Source organism: Schistocerca gregaria, chromosome 11, assembly GCF_023897955.1.
Source record: "Schistocerca gregaria isolate iqSchGreg1 chromosome 11, iqSchGreg1.2, whole genome shotgun sequence".
In the NCBI taxonomy this organism is placed as follows: domain Eukaryota; kingdom Metazoa; phylum Arthropoda; class Insecta; order Orthoptera; family Acrididae; genus Schistocerca; species Schistocerca gregaria.
In genome coordinates, this window is record NC_064930.1 from 49395773 (window position 1) to 49410209 (window position 14437).

Genomic DNA, 14437 nt, shown 5'->3' on the forward strand with positions numbered 1-14437 from the left:
AGAATAATAGTCAATGGACTCGATATTTGAATTCGTTACTCTTTGTACCGTTGCGGAAGTTAAGACGGTAGTAGACTGCGTACTACTTGTCGAATAGGGGGGCCAGTTCCATGAGTCGAAAGAGGGCGCAATGAGGTTTGACTTGATGTGTAAAAAGTGGGGTTTTTCGAAACAAAGCTTTTTCTCAACTATGGAATAATCGCAAAATCGTGTACTCAGACTTTTTCCTCGAATTCACTGTACTCATAGAACTGCGTTTCCTAGCATGAGTTTTGTAGTTTTCATCATGTAGATATGTACCAGGTTAAAGGACGTTCAATTTGCAGAATAATAGTCAATGGACTCGATATTTGAATTCGTTATTCTTTGTACCGTTGCGGAAGTTAAGACGGTAGTAGACTGCGTACTACTTGTCGAATAGGGGGGCCAGTTCCATGAATCGAAAGAACGCGCAATGAGGTTTGACTTGATGTGTAAAAAGTGGGGTTTTTCGAAACAAACCTTTTTCTCAATTATGGAATAATCGCAAAATCGTGTACTCAGACATTTTCCTCGAATTCACTGTACTCATAAAACTGCGTTTCCTAGCATGTGTTTTGTAGTTTTCATCATGTAGATATGTACCAGGGTAAAGGACGTTCAATTTGCAGAATAATAGTCAATGGACTCGATATTTGAATTCGTTACTCTTTGTACCGTTGCGGAAGTTAAGACGGTAGTAGACTGCGTACTACTTGTCGAATAGGGGGGCCAGTTCCATGAATCGAAAGAGGGCGCAATGAGGTTTGACTTGATGTGTAAAAAGTGGGGTTTTTCGAAACAAACCTTTTTCTCAATTATGGAATAATCGCAAAATCGTGTACTCAGACTTTTTCCTCGAATTCACTGTACTCATGAAACTGCGTTTCCTAGCATGTGTTTTGTAGTTTTCATCATGTAGATATATACCAGGGTAGAGGACGTTCAATTTGCAGAATAATAGTCAATGGACTCGATATTTGAATTCGTTACTCTTTGTACCGTTGCGGAAGTTAAGACGGTAGTAGACTGCGTACTACTTGTCGAATAGGGGGGCCAGTTCCATGAATCGAAAGAGGGCGCAATGAGGTTTGACTTGATGTGTAAAAAGTGGGGTTTTTCGAAACAAAGCTTTTTCTCAATTATGGAATAATCGCAAAATCGTGTATTCAGACTTTTTCCTCGAATTCACTGTACTCATAAAACTGCGTTTCCTAGCATGTGTTTTGTAGTTTTCATCATGTAGATATATACCAGGGTAGAGGACGTTCAATTTGCAGAATAATAGTCAATGGACTCGATATTTGAATTCGTTACTCTTTGTACCGTTGCGGAAGTTAAGACGGTAGTAGATTGCGTACTACTTGTCGAATAGGGGGGCCAGTTCCATGAATCGAAAGAGGGCGCAATGAGGTTTGACTTGACGTGTAAAAAGTGGGGTTTTTCGAAACAAAGCTTTTTCTCAACTATGGAATAATCGCAAAATCGTGTACTCAGACTTTTTCCTCGAATTCACTGTACTCATAAAACTGCGTTTCTAGCATGTGTTTTGTAGTTTTCATCATGTAGATATGTACCAGGATAAAGGACGTTCAATTTGCAGATTAATAGTCAATGGACTCGATATTTGAATTCGTTACTCTTTGTACCGTTGCGGAAGTTAAGACGGTAGTAGACTGCGTACTACTTGTCGAATAGGGGGGCCAGTTCCATGAATCGAAAGAGGGCGCAATGAGGTTTGACTTGATGTGCAAAATGTGGGGTTTTTCGAAACAAAGCTTTTTCTCAACTATGGAATAATCGCAAAATCGTGTACTCAGACATTTTCCTCGAATTCACTGTACTCATAAAACTGCGTTTCCTAGCATGTGTTTTGTAGTTTTCATCATGTAGATATATACCAGGGTAGAGGACGTTCAATTTGCGGAAGAATAGTCAATGGACTCGATATTTGAATTCGTTACTCTTTGTACCGTTGCGGAAGTTAAGACGGTAGTAGACTGCGTACTATTTGTCGAATATGGGTGCCAGTTCCATGAATCGAAAGAGGGCGCTATGACGTTTGACTTAATGTGTAAAAAGTGGTATTTTTCGAAACAACGCTTTTGCTCATTTATGGAATAATCGCAAAATCGTGTACTCAGAATTTTTCCTCGAATTCACTGTACTCATAAAACTGCGTTTCCTAGCATGTGTTTTGTAGTTTTCATCATGTAGATATATACCAGGGTAGAGGACGTTCAATTTGCAGAATAATAGTCAATGGACTCGATATTTAAATTCGTTACTCTTTGTACCGTTGCGGAAGTTAAGACGGTAGTAGACTGCGTACTACTTGTCGAATAGGGGGGCCAGTTCCATGAGTCGAAAGAGGGCGCAATGAGGTTTGACTTGATGTGTAAAAAGTGGGGTTTTTCGAAACAAAGCTTTTTCTCAACTATGGAATAATCGCAAAATCGTGTACTCAGACTTTTTCCTCGAATTCACTGTACTCATAGAACTGCGTTTCCTAGCATGAGTTTTGTAGTTTTCATCATGTAGATATGTACCAGGTTAAAGGACGTTCAATTTGCAGAATAATAGTCAATGGACTCGATATTTGAATTCGTTATTCTTTGTACCGTTGCGGAAGTTAAGACGGTAGTAGACTGCGTACTACTTGTCGAATAGGGGGGCCAGTTCCATGAATCGAAAGAACGCGCAATGAGGTTTGACTTGATGTGTAAAAAGTGGGGTTTTTCGAAACAAACCTTTTTCTCAATTATGGAATAATCGCAAAATCGTGTACTCAGACATTTTCCTCGAATTCACTGTACTCATAAAACTGCGTTTCCTAGCATGTGTTTTGTAGTTTTCATCATGTAGATATGTACCAGGGTAAAGGACGTTCAATTTGCAGAATAATAGTCAATGGACTCGATATTTGAATTCGTTACTCTTTGTACCGTTGCGGAAGTTAAGACGGTAGTAGACTGCGTACTACTTGTCGAATAGGGGGGCCAGTTCCATGAATCGAAAGAGGGCGCAATGAGGTTTGACTTGATGTGTAAAAAGTGGGGTTTTTCGAAACAAACCTTTTTCTCAATTATGGAATAATCGCAAAATCGTGTACTCAGACTTTTTCCTCGAATTCACTGTACTCATGAAACTGCGTTTCCTAGCATGTGTTTTGTAGTTTTCATCATGTAGATATATACCAGGGTAGAGGACGTTCAATTTGCAGAATAATAGTCAATGGACTCGATATTTGAATTCGTTACTCTTTGTACCGTTGCGGAAGTTAAGACGGTAGTAGACTGCGTACTACTTGTCGAATAGGGGGGCCAGTTCCATGAATCGAAAGAGGGCGCAATGAGGTTTGACTTGATGTGTAAAAAGTGGGGTTTTTCGAAACAAAGCTTTTTCTCAACTATGGAATAATCGCAAAATCGTGTACTCAGACTTTTTCCTCGAATTCACTGTACTCATAAAACTGCGTTTCCTAGCATGTGTTTTGTAGTTTTCATCATGTAGATATATACCAGGGTAGAGGACGTTCAATTTGCAGAATAATAGTCAATGGACTCGATATTTGAATTCGTTACTCTTTGTACCGTTGCGGAAGTTAAGACGGTAGTAGACTGCGTACTACTTGTCGAATAGGGGGGCCAGTTCCATGAGTCCAAAGAGGGCGCAATGAGGATTGACTTGATGTGTAAAAAGTGGGGTTTTTCGAAACAAAGCTTTTTCTCAACTTTGGAATAATCGCAAAATCGTGTACTCAGACTTTTTCCTCGAATTCACTGTACTCATAAAACTGCGTTTCCTAGCATGTGTTTTGTAGTTTTCATCATGTAGATATGTACCAGGGTAAAGGACGTTCAATTTGCAGAATAATAGTCAATGGACTCGATATTTGAATTCGTTACTCTTTGTACCGTTGCGGAAGTTAAGACGGTAGTAGATTGCGTACTACTTGTCGAATAGGGGGGCCAGTTCCATGAATCGAAAGAGGGCGCAATGAGGATTGACTTGATGTGCAAAATGTGGGGTTTTTCGAAACAAAGCTTTTTCTCAACTATGGAATAATCGCAAAATCGTGTACTCAGACATTTTCCTCGAATTCACTGTACTCATAAAACTGCGTTTCCTAGCATGTGTTTTGTAGTTTTCATCATGTAGATATATACCAGGGTAGAGGACGTTCAATTTGCAGAATAATAGTCAATGGACTCGATATTTGAATTCGTTACTCTTTGTACCGTTGCGGAAGTTAAGACGGTAGTAGACTGCGTACTATTTGTCGAATAGGGGTGCCAGTTCCATGAATCGAAAGAGGGCGCTATGACGTTTGACTTAATGTGTAAAAAGTGGTATTTTTCGAAACAACGCTTTTGCTCATTTATGGAATAATCGCAAAATCGTGTACTCAGAATTTTTCCTCGAATTCACTGTACTCATAAAACTGCGTTTCCTAGCATGTGTTTTGTAGTTTTCATCATGTAGATATATACCAGGGTAGAGGACGTTCAATTTGCAGAATAATAGTCAATGGACTCGATATTTGAATTCGTTACTCTTTGTACCGTTGCGGAAGTTAAGACGGTAGTAGACTGCGTACTACTTGTCGAATAGGGGGGCCAGTTCCATGAGTCGAAAGAGGGCGCAATGAGGTTTGACTTGATGTGTAAAAAGTGGGGTTTTTCGAAACAAAGCTTTTTCTCAACTATGGAATAATCGCAAAATCGTGTACTCAGACTTTTTCCTCGAATTCACTGTACTCATAAAACTGCGTTTCCTAGCATGTGTTATGTAGTTTTCATCATGTAGATATGTACCAGGTTAAAGGACGTTCAATTTGCAGAATAATAGTCAATGGACTCGATATTTGAATTCGTTACTCTTTGTACCGTTGCGGAAGTTAAGACGGTAGTAGACTGCGTACTACTTGTCGAATAGGGGGGCCAGTTCCATGATTCGAAAGAGGGCGCAATGAGGTTTGACTTGATGTGTAAAAAGTGGGGTTTTTCGAAACAAACCTTTTTCTCAATTATGGAATACTCGCAAAATCGTGTACTCAGACTTTTTCCTCGAATTCACTGTACTCATAAAACTGCGTTTCCTAGCATGTGTTTTGTAGTTTTCATCATGTAGATATGTACCAGGGTAAAGGACGTTCAATTTGCAGAATAATAGTCAATGGACTCGATATTTGAATTCGTTACTCTTTGTACCGTTGCGGAAGTTAAGACGGTAGTAGACTGCGTACTACTTGTCGAATAGGGGGGCCAGTTCCATGAATCGAAAGAGGGCGCAATGAGGTTTGACTTGATGTGTAAAAAGTGGGGTTTTTCGAAACAAAGCTTTTTCTCAACTATGGAATAATCGCAAAATCGTGTACTCAGACTTTTTCCTCGAATTCACTGTACTCATAAAACTGCGTTTCCTAGCATGTGTTTTGTAGTTTTCATCATGTAGATATATACCAGGGTAGAGGACGTTCAATTTACAGAATAATAGTCAATGGACTCGATATTTGAATTCGTTACTCTTTGTACCGTTGCGGAAGTTAAGACGGTAGTAGACTGCGTACTACTTGTCGAATAGGGGGGCCAGTTCCATGAATCGAAAGAGGGCGCAATGAGGTTTGACTTGATGTGTTAAAAGTGGGGTTTTTCGAAACAAAGCTTTTTCTCAACTATGGAATAATCGCAAAATCGTGTACTCAGACTTTTTCCTCGAATTCACTGTACTCATAAAACTGCGTTTCCTAGAATGTGTTTCGTAGTTTTCATCATGTAGATATATACCAGGGTAGAGGACGTTCAATTTGCAGAATAATAGTCAATGGACTCGATATTTGAATTCGTTACTCTTTGTACCGTTGCGGAAGTTAAGACGGTAGTAGACTGCGTACTACTTGTCGAATAGGGGGGCCAGTTCCATGAGTCCAAAGAGGGCGCAATGAGGATAGACTTGATGTGTAAAAAGTGGGGTTTTTCGAAACAAAGCTTTTTCTCAACTTTGGAATAATCGCAAAATCGTGTACTCAGACTTTTTCCTCGAATTCACTGTACTCATAAAACTGCGTTTCCTAGCATGTGTTTTGTAGTTTTCATCATGTAGATATATACCAGGGTAGAGGACGTTCAATTTGCAGAATAATAGTCAATGGACTCGATATTTGAATTCGTTTCTCTTTGTACCGTTGCGGAAGTTAAGACGGTAGCAGACTGCGTACTATTTGTCGAATAGGGGTGCCAGTTCCATGAATCGAAAGAGGGCGCTATGACGTTTGACTTGATGTGTAAAAAGTGGTATTTTTCGAAACAACGCTTTTTCTCATTTATGGAATAATCGCAAAATCGTGTACTCAGACTTTTTCCTCGAATTCACTGTACTCATAAAACTGCGATTCCTAGCATGTGTTTTGTAGTTTTCATCATGTAGATATGTACCAGTGTAAAGGACGTTCAATTTGCAGAATAATAGTCAATGGACTCGATATTTGAATTCGTTACTCTTTGTACCGTTGCGGAAGTTAAGACGGTAGTAGACTGCGTACTGCTTGTCGAATAGGGGGGCCAGTTCCATGAATCGAAAGAGGGCGCAATGAGTTTTGACTTGATGTGTAAAAAGTGGGGTTTTTCGAAACAAAGCTTTTTCTCAATTATGGAATAATCGCAAAATCGTGTACTCAGACTTTTTCCTCGAATTCACTGTACTCATAAAACTGCGTTTCCTAGCATGTGTTTTGTAGTTTTCATCATGTAGATATGTACCAGGGTAAAGGACGTTCAATTTGCAGAATAATAGTCAATGGACTCGATATTTGAATTCGTTACTCTTTGTACCGTTGCGGAAGTTAAGACGGTAGTAGACTGCGTACTACTTGTCGAATAGGGGGGCCAGTTCCATGAATCGAAAGAACGCGCAATGAGGTTTGACTTGATGTGTAAAAAGTGGGGTTTTTCGAAACAAAGCTTTTTCTCAACTATGGAATAATCGCAATATCGTGTACTCAGACATTTTCCTCGAATTCACTGTACTCATAAAACTGCGTTTCCTAGCATGTGTTTTGTAGTTTTCATCATGTAGATATGTACCAGGGTAAAGGACGTTCAATTTGCAGAATAATAGTCAATGGACTCGATATTTGAATTCGTTACTCTTTGTACCGTTGCGGAAGTTAAGACGGTAGTAGACTGCGTACTACTTGTCGAATAGGGGGGCCAGTTCCATGAATCGAAAGAGGGCGCAATGAGGTTTGACTTGATGTGTAAAAAGTGGGGTTTTCGAAACAAACCTTTTTCTCAATTATGGAATAACCGCAAAATCGTGTACTCAGACTTTTTCCTCGAATTCACTGTACTCATAAAACTGCGTTTCCTAGCATGTGTTTTGTAGTTTTCATCATGTAGATATGTATCAGGGTAGAGGACGTTCAATTTGCAGAATAATAGTCAATGGACTCGATATTTGAATTCGTTACTCTTTGTACCGTTGCGGAAGTTAAGACGGTAGTAGATTGCGTACTACTTGTCGAATAGGGGGGCCAGTTCCATGAATCGAAAGAGGGCGCAATGAGGTTTGACTTGATGTGTAAAAAGTGGGGTTTTTCGAAACAAAGCTTTTTCTCAACTATGGAATAATCGCAAAATCGTGTATTCAGACTTTTTCCTCGAATTCACTGTACTCATAAAACTGCGTTTCCTAGCATGTGTTATGTAGTTTACATCATGTAGATATATACCAGGGTAGAGGACGTTCAATTTGCAGAATAATAGTCAATGGACTCGATATTTGAATTCGTTACTCTTTGTACCGTTGCGGAAGTTAAGACGGTAGTAGACTGCGTACTACTTGTCGAATAGGGGGGCCAGTTCCATCAATCGAAAGAGGGCGCAATGAGGTTTGACTTGATGTGTAAAAAGTGGGGTTTTTCGAAACAGAGCTTTTTCTCAATTATGGAATAATCGCAAAATCGTGTACTCAGACATTTTCCTCGAATTCACTGTACTCATAAAACTGCGTTTCCTAGCATGTGTTTTGTAGTTTTCATCATGTAGATATGTACCAGGGTAGAGGACGTTCAATTTGCAGAATAATAGTCAATGGACTCGATATTTGAATTCGTTACTCTTTGTACCGTTGCGGAAGTTAAGACGGTAGTAGACTGCGTACTACTTGTCGAATAGGGGGGCCAGTTCCATGAATCGAAAGAGGGCGCAATGAGGTTTGACTTGATGTGTAAAAAGTGGGGTTTTCGAAACAAACCTTTATCTCAATTATGGAATAACCGCAAAATCGTGTACTCAGACTTTTTCCTCGAATTCACTGTACTCATAAAACTGCGTTTCCTAGCATGTGTTTTGTAGTTTTCATCATGTAGATATATACCAGGGTAGAGGACGTTCAATTTGCAGAATAATAGTCAATGGACTCGATATTTGAATTCGTTACTCTTTGTACCGTTGCGGAAGTTAAGACGGTAGTAGATTGCGTACTACTTGTCGAATAGGGGGGCCAGTTCCATGAATCGAAAGAGGGCGCAATGAGGTTTGACTTGATGTGTAAAAAGTGGGGTTTTTCGAAACAGAGCTTTTTCTCAATTATGGAATAATCGCAAAATCGTGTACTCAGACTTTTTCCTCGAATTCACTGTACTCATAAAACTGCGTTTCCTAGCATGTGTTTTGTAGTTTTCATCATGTAGATATATACCAGGGTAGAGGACGTTCAATTTGCAGAATAATAGTCAATGGACTCGATATTTGAATTCGTTACTCTTTGTACCGTTGCGGAAGTTAAGACGGTAGTAGACTGCGTACTACTTGTCGAATAGGGGGGCCAGTTCCATCAATCGAAAGAGGGCGCAATGAGGTTTGACTTGATGTGTAAAAAGTGGGGTTTTTCGAAACAGAGCTTTTTCTCAATTATGGAATAATCGCAAAATCGTGTACTCAGACATTTTCCTCGAATTCACTGTACTCATAAAACTGCGTTTCCTAGCATGTGTTTCGTGGTTTTCATCATGTAGATATGTACCAGGGTAAAGAACGTTCGATTTGCATAATAATAGTCAATGGACTCGGTATTTGAATTTGTTACTCTTTGTACCGTTGCGGAAGTTAAGACGGTAGTAGACTGCGTACTACTTGTCGAATAGGGGGGCCAGTTCCATGAATCGAAAGAGGGCGCAATGAGGTTTGACTTGATGTGTAAAAAGTGGGGTTTTTCGAAACAAACCTTTATCTCAATTATGGAATAACCGCAAAATCGTGTACTCAGACTTTTTCCTCGAATTCACTGTACTCATAAAACTGCGTTTCCTAGCATGTGTTTTGTAGTTTTCATCATGTAGATATATACCAGGGTAGAGGACGTTCAATTTGCAGAATAATAGTCAATGGACTCGATATTTGAATTCGTTACTCTTTGTACCGTTGCGGAAGTTAAGACGGTAGTAGATTGCGTACTACTTGTCGAATAGGGGGGCCAGTTCCATGAATCGAAAGAGGGCGCAATGAGGTTTGACTTGATGTGTAAAAAGTGGGGTTTTTCGAAACAGAGCTTTTTCTCAATTATGGAATAATCGCAAAATCGTGTACTCAGACTTTTTCCTCGAATTCACTGTACTCATAAAACTGCGTTTCCTAGCATGTGTTTTGTAGTTTTCATCATGTAGATATATACCAGGGTAGAGGACGTTCAATTTGCAGAATAATAGTCAATGGACTCGATATTTGAATTCGTTACTCTTTGTACCGTTGCGGAAGTTAAGACGGTAGTAGACTGCGTACTACTTGTCGAATAGGGGGGCCAGTTCCATCAATCGAAAGAGGGCGCAATGAGGTTTGACTTGATGTGTAAAAAGTGGGGTTTTTCGAAACAAAGCTTTTTCTCAATTATGGAATAATCGCAAAATCGTGTACTCAGACTTTTTCCTCGGATTCACTGTACTCATAAAACTGCGTTTCCCAGCATGTGTTTCGTGGTTTTCATCATGTAGATATGTACCAGGGTAAAGAACGTTCGATTTGCAGAATAATAGTCCCTGTACTCGATATTTGAATTCGTTACTCTTTGTACCGTTGCGGAAGTTAAGACGGTAGTAGACTGCGTACTACTTGCCGAATAGGGGGGGGGGGGGCAGTTCCATGAATCGTAAGAGGGCGCAATGAGGTTTGACTTGATGTGTAAAAAGTGGGGTTTTTCGAAACAAAGCTTTTTCTCAACTATGGAATAATCGCAAAATCGTGTACTCAGACTTTTTCCTCGAATTCACTGTACTCATAAAACTGCGTTTCCTAGCATGTGTTTTGTAGTTTTCATCATGTAGATATATACCAGGGTAGAGGACGTTCAATTTGCAGAATAATAGTCAATGGACTCGATATTTGAATTCGTTACTCTTTGTACCGTTGCGGAAGTTAAGACGGTAGTAGACTGCGTACTACTTGTCGAATAGGGGGGCCAGTTCCATCAATCGAAAGAGGGCGCAATGAGGTTTGACTTGATGTGTAAAAAGTGGGGTTTTTCGAAACAGAGCTTTTTCTCAATTATGGAATAATCGCAAAATCGTGTACTCAGACATTTTCCTCGAATTCACTGTACTCATAAAACTGCGTTTCCTAGCATGTGTTTTGTAGTTTTCATCATGTAGATATGTACCAGGGTAGAGGACGTTCAATTTGCAGAATAATAGTCAATGGACTCGATATTTGAATTCGTTACTCTTTGTACCGTTGCGGAAGTTAAGACGGTAGTAGATTGCGTACTACTTGTCGAATAGGGGGGCCAGTTCCATGAATCGAAAGAGGGCGCAATGAGGTTTGACTTGATGTGTAAAAAGTGGGGTTTTTCGAAACAAAGCTTTTTCTCAACTATGGAATAATCGCAAAATCGTGTACTCAGACTTTTTCCTCGAATTCACTGTACTCATAAAACTGCGTTTTCTAGCATGTGTTATGTAGTTTACATCATGTAGATATATACCAGGGTAGAGGACGTTCAATTTGCAGAATAATAGTCAATGGACTCGATATTTGAATTCGTTACTCTTTGTACCGTTGCGGAAGTTAAGACGGTAGTAGACTGCGTACTACTTGTCGAATAGGGGGGGGGGGGGCAGTTCCATGAATCGAAAGAGGGCGCAATGAGGTTTGACTTGATGTGTAAAAAGTGGGGTTTTTCGAAACAAAGCTTTTTCTCAACTATGGAATAATCGCAAAATCGTGTACTCAGACTTTTTCCTCGAATTCACTGTACTCATAAAACTGCGTTTCCTAGCATGTGTTTTGTAGTTTTCATCATGTAGATATATACCAGGGTAGAGGACGTTCAATTTGCAGAATAATAGTCAATGGACTCGATATTTGAATTCGTTACTCTTTGTACCGTTGCGGAAGTTAAGACGGTAGTAGACTGCGTACTACTTGTCGAATAGGGGGGCCAGTTCCATGAATCGAAAGAGGGCGCAATGAGGTTTGACTTGATGTGTAAAAAGTGGGGTTTTCGAAACAAACCTTTATCTCAATTATGGAATAACCGCAAAATCGTGTACTCAGACTTTTTCCTCGAATTCACTGTACTCATAAAACTGCGTTTCCTAGCATGTGTTTTGTAGTTTTCGTCATGTAGATATGTACCAGGGTAGAGGACGTTCAATTTGCAGAATAATAGTCAATGGACTCGATATTTGAATTCGTTACTCTTTGTACCGTTGCGGAAGTTAAGACGGTAGTAGATTGCGTACTACTTGTCGAATAGGGGGGCCAGTTCCATGAATCGAAAGAGGGCGCAATGAGGTTTGACTTGATGTGTAAAAAGTGGGGTTTTTCGAAACAAAGCTTTTTCTCAACTATGGAATAATCGCAAAATCGTGTACTCAGACTTTTTCCTCGAATTCACTGTACTCATAAAACTGCGTTTCCTAGCATGTGTTATGTAGTTTACATCATGTAGATATATACCAGGGTAGAGGACGTTCAATTTGCAGAATAATAGTCAATGGACTCGATATTTGAATTCGTTACTCTTTGTACCGTTGCGGAAGTTAAGACGGTAGTAGACTGCGTACCACTTGTCGAATAGGGGGGGGGGGGCAGTTCCATGAATCGAAAGAGGGCGCAATGAGGTTTGACTTGATGTGTAAAAAGTGGGGTTTTTCGAAACAAAGCTTTTTCTCAACTATGGAATAATCGCAAAATCGTGTACTCAGACTTTTTCCTCGAATTCACTGTACTCATAAAACTGCGTTTCCTAGCATGTGTTATGTAGTTTACATCATGTAGATATATACCAGGGTAGAGGACGTTCAATTTGCAGAATAATAGTCAATGGACTCGATATTTGAATTCGTTACTCTTTGTACCGTTGCGGAAGTTAAGACGGTAGTAGACTGCGTACCACTTGTCGAATAGGGGGGGGGGGGGCAGTTCCATGAATCGAAAGAGGGCGCAATGAGGTTTGACTTGATGTGTAAAAAGTGGGGTTTTTCGAAACAAAGCTTTTTCTCAACTATGGAATAATCGCAAAATCGTGTACTCAGACTTTTTCCTCGAATTCACTGTACTCATAAAACTGCGTTTCCTAGCATGTGTTATGTAGTTTACATCATGTAGATATATACCAGGGTAGAGGACGTTCAATTTGCAGAATAATAGTCAATGGACTCGATATTTGAATTCGTTACTCTTTGTACCGTTGCGGAAGTTAAGACGGTAGTAGATTGCGTACTATTTGTCGAATAGGGGGGCCTAGTTCCATGAATCGAAAGAGGGTGCTATGACGTTTGACTTGATGTGTAAAAAGTGGTATTTTTCGAAACAACGCTTTTTCTCATTTATGGAATAATCGCAAAATAGTGTACTCAGAATTTTTCCTCGAATTCACTGTACTCATAAAACTGCGTTTCCTAGCATGTGTTTTGTAGTTTTCATCATGTAGATATGTACCAGGGTAAAGGACGTTCAATTTGCAGAATAATAGTCAATGGACTCGATATTTGAATTCGTTACTCTTTGTACCGTTGCGGAAGTTAAGACGGTAGTAGACTGCGTACTACTTGTCGAATAGGGGGGCAGTTCCATGAATCGAAAGAGGGCGCTATGTCGTTTGACTTGATGTGTAAAAAGTGGTATTTTTCGAAACAACGCTTTTTCTCATTTATGGAATAATCGCAAAATAGTGTACTCAGAATTTTTCCTCGAATTCACTGTACTCATAAAACTGCGTTTCCTAGCATGTGTTTTGTAGTTTTCATCATGTAGATATGTACCAGTGAAAAGGACGTTCAATTTGCAGAATAATAGTCAATGGACTCGATATTTGAATTCGTTACTCTTTATACCGTTGCGGAAGTTAAGACGGTAGTAGACTGCGTACTACTTGTCGAATAGGGGGCCTAGTTCCATGAATCGAAAGAGGGCGCAATGAGGTTTGACTTGATGTGTAAAAAGTGGGGTTTTTCGAAAGAAAGCTTTTTCTCAATTATGGAATAATCGCAAAATCGTGTACTCAGACTTTTTCCTCGAATTCACTGTACTCATAAAACTGCGTTTCCTAGCATGTGTTTTGTAGTTTTCATCATGTAGATATGTACCAGGGTAAAGGACGTTCAATTTGCAGAATAATAGTCAATGGACTCGATATTTGAATTCGTTACTCTTTGTGCCGTTGCGGAAGTTAAGACGGTAGTAGACTGCGTACTACTTGTCGAATAGGGGGGCGAGTTCCATGAATCGAAAGAGGGCGCAATGAGGTTTGACTTGATGTGTAAAAAGTAGGGTTTTTCGAAACAAACCTTTTTCTCAATTATGGAATAATCACAAAATCGTGTACTCAGACTTTTTCCTCGAATTCACTGTACTCATAAAACTTCGTTTCCTTACATGTGTTTTGTAGTTTTCATCATGTAGATATGTACCAGGGTAAAGGACGTTCAATTTGCAGAATAATAGTCAATGGACTCGATATTTGAATTCGTTACTCTTTGTACCGTTGCGGAAGTTAAGACGGTAGTAGACTGCGTACTACTTGTCGAATAGGGGGGCCAGTTCCATGAATCGAAAGAGGGCGCAATGAGGTTTGACGTGATGTGTAAAAAGTGGGGTTTTTCGAAACAAAGCTTTTTCTCAACTATGGAATAATCGCAAAATCGTGTACTCAGACTTTTTCCTCGAATTCACTGTACTCATAAAACTGCGTTTCCTAGCATGTGTTTTGTAGTTTTCATCATGTAGATATATACCAGGGTAGAGGACGTTCAATTTGCAGAATAATAGTCTATGGACTCGATATTTGAATTCGTTACTCTTTGTACCGTTGCGGAAGTTAAGACGGTAGTAGACTGCGTACTACTTGTCGAATATTGGGGCCAGTTCCGTGAATCGAAAGAGGGCGCAATGAGGTTTGACTTGATGTGTAAAAACTGAGG

At 39.7% G+C, this 14437-nt stretch overlaps 1 protein-coding gene across 1 annotated transcript in view; it reads right to left on the reverse strand.

Annotated features, from left to right (window-relative positions):
* Positions 1 to 6591, reverse strand: part of LOC126295014 (mucin-3A-like) — a 40929-nt gene extending 34338 nt beyond the window's left edge. Inside the window, exons 1-12 of the mRNA XM_049987266.1 lie at positions 6519 to 6591; positions 5880 to 6019; positions 5594 to 5695; positions 5270 to 5371; positions 4622 to 4723; positions 3974 to 4075; positions 3650 to 3751; positions 3326 to 3427; positions 2354 to 2455; positions 1706 to 1807; positions 1383 to 1484; positions 87 to 188 (exon numbers count right to left, since the gene is read on the reverse strand). Coding sequence (XP_049843223.1) covers positions 87 to 188; positions 1383 to 1484; positions 1706 to 1807; positions 2354 to 2455; positions 3326 to 3427; positions 3650 to 3751; positions 3974 to 4075; positions 4622 to 4723; positions 5270 to 5371; positions 5594 to 5695; positions 5880 to 6019; positions 6519 to 6591 — 1233 coding nt within the window. The remainder of the gene's footprint in view (positions 1 to 86; positions 189 to 1382; positions 1485 to 1705; positions 1808 to 2353; positions 2456 to 3325; positions 3428 to 3649; positions 3752 to 3973; positions 4076 to 4621; positions 4724 to 5269; positions 5372 to 5593; positions 5696 to 5879; positions 6020 to 6518) is intronic.
* Positions 6592 to 14437: the final 7846 nt, after the last annotated feature.